This window comes from Opisthorchis viverrini (assembly GCF_000715545.1).
Source record: "Opisthorchis viverrini unplaced genomic scaffold opera_v5_182, whole genome shotgun sequence".
NCBI classification, from domain to species: domain Eukaryota; kingdom Metazoa; phylum Platyhelminthes; class Trematoda; order Opisthorchiida; family Opisthorchiidae; genus Opisthorchis; species Opisthorchis viverrini.
The window spans coordinates 698,970-705,635 of NW_008751838.1; the positions used below are offsets into that span (position 1 = coordinate 698,970).

The 6,666-nt window shown below is 45.8% G+C and overlaps 1 protein-coding gene across 1 annotated transcript in view; it reads right to left on the bottom strand.

Annotated features, from left to right (window-relative positions):
• Positions 1-2,661, bottom strand: part of T265_07704 (hypothetical protein) — a gene marked incomplete at both ends in the record, with an annotated part of 17,495 nt that extends 14,834 nt beyond the window's left edge. Inside the window, 5 exons of the mRNA XM_009173292.1 lie at positions 14-844; positions 870-946; positions 1,049-1,152; positions 1,528-1,550; positions 2,584-2,661. Coding sequence (XP_009171556.1) covers positions 14-844; positions 870-946; positions 1,049-1,152; positions 1,528-1,550; positions 2,584-2,661 — 1,113 coding nt within the window. The remainder of the gene's footprint in view (positions 1-13; positions 845-869; positions 947-1,048; positions 1,153-1,527; positions 1,551-2,583) is intronic.
• Positions 2,662-6,666: the final 4,005 nt, after the last annotated feature.

The following is a 6,666-nucleotide window of genomic DNA, read 5'->3' on the forward strand; positions in this document are numbered from 1 at the left end:
CTTGTCCCCGCACATCTGACTCAGTCCAGTTCAGAGGCTGCGACTTTGTTGACGAGTGCGCGGCTGCAGCTGTGTCCTCTGATGCGGAGATAAGCGTTGATAGCTCCACGTAATTTGGGCGCTGCTTGCATGTGGGGTTTGCCTCTTCCAGGGCGTCCCTGCCTTTGGTGGGCGAGAGGCCTGTGGTTGTCGAATAAAAGCTGCTGTCCGGAGACGCAGCTGGTTTCGTCGGCCCGGTTTCGGGAGCACAGGGGAATATGACCACAATCGGCCTGGTCATGAGTTTGGGGTCGTCTGGTTTGGTGCCCGGTGGAAGCCTGTTTCGTGCTTCCACCCGTGACCTTCTACGACCAAGCTTTCGCGCGTCTAGAGGACAATCCCCAGCTAAGCGCCTGATCATTGAGTTGGCCTTTTGAATGCTGCCACCCCCCTCCAAGATCTCCTGTACGTCAGATGGGGAGGAAGGAGTGACCAAATGTCTATGAGTTCGCTTACTTCCCTTCTGGCGTAGCCATTCTGCATGGAGCGATTTATCTGGCTTGGTGAAGACGCTGCTAATGATCGATTGTGCCAGTTTCTCTGGCGTGATTTTTCCGGAGAATGACGCCCACATTATCAATCTTTTTCCTCTTAGGCGCCTGTCCACCAGAGGCGTTTTGGCGGTCTTTATAGCCGCGTCAGAAAGTTGTATGACTTTCTTCGCAGCCAGAGGACCCGGTATGGATATCGCGGGGTACTCGTTCAGCGAAGAAAGCTCCTTGTTAACTTCCGTCCAAGTCGCTGCATTCTCAGGGTCTGAATCCCCCAGTGCTTTAGAAAGACGCACCAATTTCGCGTCGAATATCTAGATCAAAGCGAAACACTCTTACCGGCTTTTCTGAATCTGCAGTGGGGATTGGGTACCGTTTTTCGGGGCTCTCCTCTCGGCAGCGGTATGCACTGCACCCTTAACGTAGAGGCAGCTGGTGCAGACAAACGGGTCAGGAGAGTTAGCTGGTCGGCTTATCTGGTCGTCCTGTAAATATGTGCCTTTAAAGTGCCAACAGACCTAGCAGGTTTGGCGCACCATACCCCGTTTGACGTTCGACGTGAAGCCATTGCGTCCACATCTGTTGTGGTCTATCAGGGGCTGCAGCGGGCACTCGTTGTAAACTGATGTCATGTTTAGGATTAGATGTAAAATAGGAAGTGTGCGCAAAATATCAAATGTTATCTCCCAAATATTTTTTAGAGTAATAAAATTCGACAATTACTCGTGTGTAATCCGTGAATAGATTGAACAACGAAAAACTTTTTTCACAAATTTACACGAGGTAAAACCGAAACCGATTTTGAGCGTACCGCGCCAACGACCATATGGACGACTAGGACAAACGACTAAGATACACGCCGTTCCACACAACTAATAGTAATGGGTTTATTTCCTATTTTTGGGGAGCACACCCAATGAGGCATGATCGGCCATTACAACATGAACGTGACGGAAAGCATCACAACGAAGAAGGAAGAACAATGAGCCTGGCTCACCGCAAGATAACCAATCGTAGATTCTGTAAAACAGAAAAATGGGTAAAAAAAATAGTTCTACAATGAAGCCGATCGACTGGAGGTAAAACTGAGACACCGCTGCTGGCCATGGGTGACCTTAGGTGGTTGAGAAGATTTCCAGGGTCACGGAAATCACAAGTGGTAATGAGATGGAGATATTCAAAGTGGAGATAAAATGCAAGATTTGTCACAAAATATGATCCACGCTAAAACCACGTCTTCCGGCGCAGTACAGGGAAGGGAGAAAATGAGAAACACCAAACACATGGACGGCAGGCTGGTCAGGTAAATCGATGAGAAAAACAGAACGCCTAGAAATAACTTATCACGATGGGAGTTTGTTCGCATATCGCCGGTCATTTTACTAGTGAGATTACTTGTGTGCACACATCCGTATTTGTCCACATAAGCTTTTTATGACAGATCGTTCGATGGAAAGAAACCCAATGTGACAAACAGTGTCCAAAAAGAGAACCAATACAGTTTTCAAACGTGTCAGATCAGATTAGGTTGTTGAACTGTGAGCCACTGTTCACCGAGTCGAAAGATACAAAAGTCCGAGCCCTATTGCTGAACATGGTAACCTCTCAACCATCTATCCAGGGTACGACCTTAGATTCTTTAGTATCCCTTCTTGAGTCACTCCCCTTACCACATGCTGTTCTCTGAAATGGCCTTGACGTCGAAAACTTTCACACCGTCAGCAGAGTGAATGAGCTGCTGTCTCGACGACTGTGTCCGCTGAAGTCGAGCAAAGTAAGAGACCGAGTATCGTGGTTCACAGGGTCACATTCATTGATTCAGACGCTTACTATAAATCATCTCCACACAAAACATGAAGAGGTCGCTCCCACAGAAACTCCACAAACGATCAGATTGTTGATAATTATGTTTCTTATCTTACAACCACCGACGGCTTATTGGCCGGGTAATGTGTTTTCCTGAATTCAACTTGGCGCTTTTAGCCATCGACTTATTGGGATTTGGTAGGTTCTTGAGGACGAACATCCCAGAATAGACCTGCTTTCGACCAACCGGCTTTCCAGCAAATACCAACGGCATCGATAAAGAAAGATCCTCAAATCGATTTTGCACAGAATGCCTGGAAAGCATGCTAGAGTTTAGTTTACATGGATGGGATTGCTGTCCTCCCCCAGTTTCTTGGAGGCAACTCAGTAGAAAATTAGTCTGTGTAGAGTATACTGCTGAAGATCTAATTAGACCTATCAATTTTGAGCGAGAACCTGCCTGGCCACGTTAGAGTAGAATCATGAGCCACTTATTGCCAAAGATTTGTCTCACTCCACTGTTATTAATTTTGTTTGGCGTGATGATGAAGACACTCATCTTCCGTGGCGAAGTGAAGCTAGCCGTCTTGCGACTCAAAGACAAATTGTGATTCCACTGTTCCTTTCCGTTCGGCGACGTTCATAGATCCCATCCCACGGGGCTGTGTCTTGCCGGACAGAATACTCCATATCCATGGTTTAATTTTGAACGCCCGGAGTCATGTGGACACCTATAAGGCAAGGCACCCAGAGCTACGTAGACTAAGAAGGACGCGATAGAGCTATGGTATTCACACAAATAGCGACAAGATTAGGGATTGTACTCAGTACTCATGCAAAAAATTTCGGGAAAATAAAAAGCTAAGAAATGGATCTTCGTAAATACAAACCTTGAGGAAAACAATCAGCAGCTTCGTTTTCCCACAAATCCCGAAAAGTGTGTATATAATTCTCTACTGTATCCCTCGACAGGTGGGACGCTTCGTCGACGAAGAAGGTGCAGCTCATCCGGATCATGATCAGGAGCGTGCCGAGAGCCCTCTTGGCTTCGCCATGATGTCCACGTCCATAATAATGACAAGCGGAATGTGACACGGTGCGAGTTTGGTTGCATTATTTCCGCCATACAGTAAATGAAATAGCACCGAAGTGACCCTCTGTGCTTGGCCAATCTGGGTTATATCTTTTACCTCTCCAATCTAACAGAAAAGTCTTTTTGTTTCATTGTATTTCAATTGAGTATTCTGGTTTGCTTGATATACTGGCGCTTTGGACATAACGGCGTATTAACTTGATTTAGTTCCCTGCACCGTCCTACTGTACACGTCATAGAAATTCACCCTTCCAGAAAATCCCACCCGCGCCTCAAGTTCACGCGTGCCATAATTTTACCCGTTCCAGATCGCACATTTGACCTTGGTCTCCATGTACATATGTCACGTGCAGAGGATCATGTCATCTGATTGAACATTTTGTCTCCTTGGGTTTTCGGCGTAAAACCTGTTTCAGTTGCATTTGTTGATTCTGAACAATGCGTTGTTATGTTACCTTTTTGCGTTGTTATGTTAACTTTTGTCATTGTAGCCTCTAAGTCCTAAGATCTATTTCGGCTCTGTGGTCCCGGGTTTATGGATCACCGGTAACCCTTTTTGCGTTAACAATCTAGTTCGGACATAAATACATTTCATGGGGGAAATGCCCCTCTTTCCGCTTGTTCTTACTGTTTTTGTGGTTGAGGTCTCTCTTGCCGACTGTTCTCGAAGTTTTCTGAAAGTTTTTGTCTTATTAAGGTTTCTCATGATACAGTTCTCTGGATTTTCGTTGTTCCGGAAAATTATTCATTCCTTAGTTTCATGAACTTGCAATTCCGCCGCCCCCCGGGACAGAGACGGAATGCAAACTGTCTCGTGGTTCACTGGACGACACTTGCGCTTTTCAGTAACTGTATGTGTCCGGTTTTACTATATGTGGGTTTTGAGAGTTCCTTTCACTCTCCTCTGACTGAAGCATCCAGAAATAGTAAATACATTCACTTCCCGTTGGACTGTCAAATTCATCGCTCGCAAAGTGGGATTGAGAAGGTCATGCACGTTGTAAATTAGGTTCTCTTTCATGACCAATGAAGTGGATAATTATTCGGTAATGTTACACGCCCTGATTTCGGTAATGTGCCTCAATGACAAACTCTGGCCCTGAAGAAAGAACAAAGTCCTTTTCAGCTGCCGGTATACTTTTCCGTCATCACCAAAGTACGCAGCCTTGCAAATGTTCATCAGCTTGCACGGAGCTTCAGGTTTGATGCTCCGTCATGTTTGGACTATTCTGAAGCAATGCCAGCATCATTTCTTTGGCCAAGTTCGAGCTAAGTGAGATGAGTGTCGACGTGACATCAATCGATGGTTTGAGAGACTCTAAACCCTCCACTACCATCAGGCGAGGCTAACATCAAAAGTCTTCTTCTTCATGCACCACTGATAGATTTAAGCTGATATTAGTTATTCAGGTACTGGCGGCCATCCGTTTATAATCACCTTCCCTCCTAGATTATCCTAGTATCTCATAACTCACTAATAATCTCCATGACATCTAGTCCACCATCTCAAAATTTACACCCCCACAAGTCCTTACGTATTTGGTTTCGCTTACCTAACCGTCCCTCTACCTACGTGCATCGAACTGTCCTGTGTCCCAGGTAGTATGATTGTATATATTGGAAATCTCCGTTTGACTTTGATTACCAGACTACTTAGTGCAGATGCATCTTATCCCGTCTTGCTTAACCACTTGTTGTAACCACCCTACCTGTGGCAAACATTCATTTTTTTCTAATAAAGGACTGTATCTTGTTTGATGACTCTAATAAATCCATGGGCCTTACTGATCTCATCCCATTTTACCTCCCTCTCAAGCCTCGACCCGCGGTAATACTACTGATGTGCTGTTTGGCCGTTATCCACTCCACCCGATCTGTGCAATTCACCTGGAGGGATCCTCGGCCGGACAAAAGACAAATACTAACTACGATATCGCATTGGTTTTGCACTTCTTACCGATTTCCCTGACAAACCCACAAAGCACTACTGCTCACAGAACTGCATATCCGAGCCCATCTACCTCATTCACGACTTCCGTCAAAGCGCTATCCAGAAACTGAATTATCTCAGTGCAGTGATGGGACTGCACGGCCCCACCCAGTTTGATAGCACACCCACAACTCTTCACCTCCTGCTTTGATTACGCCTTCTTGCCTTCCCGCTACCCTACCTGCTTCCAAAAGAAAAGATTTCATCAGGCCCCAGCCGCATCATAATGGCGTTCATTCCAATCTAATGAACCTTCCATCGGATCTAAACATCTCGGTGTCTTTGACATTGTACTTCTTACCAAGTCAGTCATTTTTCGTGCGGTTCGCGTACCATCTTGTGCGCTTGCGTGAACTCCTTTTCCCAGGAAACTTTTACAGCTGACTTCGCTCCAGCAGCAACGCTAGTGAATCTCTCCAGTTTCAACGCACACATAGATGCTGAGTTTCCTACTAACATTTGTCCTCACTGCATACCCTCACTTCACCATTCCCATCTACGCCTTTTCGTGACCTTGGACATGCGCCCAAAAGCTCGAGGCCACGAAGCCGCAGTGACAGTTTCGGGCTTTTGTTCATTTTGGTTAGTCAGATTGCGACAGTCCTGTTGCCTCACCAGGTATTCTCGTCCCATGTTTCCTAAAGTTTGAAGCTTTTTATCTCTCTTAAGCGGTAAACCTCTTGCTACGCCCTAGTATTGTTTTTACCATTCACTCTCAAATCTTGACGATCGTATGCTGTCTCATTTGATATGTTCCCCTTAGAAAAAGAGCCCTTGTAATTTTGTTTTCTTACGCATGCCACCTCATTCCTGACCAGGCATACTTCGGATAATGCCCGCTGTTTGTGTCACCGTCCCTTTTTCACGAAACTCTCAGTACCCACAAACCCTATCAGTCATGCCCTTCTTCGGACTGCTAACTCCTTCCTGCGCTTACGATTCTCTTTCAATCAGAATTTTATTACCTAGGCCAATTGCTTACGGCTGAGATTAACGCTGACAAACTAGAACTTGGGAAGCGTGGAGAGTCTACCTCCTTAGTATATTTTCTTTAACCTGAGGTTCTGAAGCGCCCTTCCCACACACGTTGCTTTTCTAATCCCCAAGCTCTCCATGTGGTGGCCACGGACTGAAGACTCCTTCTGGCCATACTGATATCGTATACTCCCCAAACTCTTACTTCGCTAGCTGCTATGTTCTTTCCACATCGACTTTTCTTCATTTCTCTCCACCTGGCTCCGTGATGA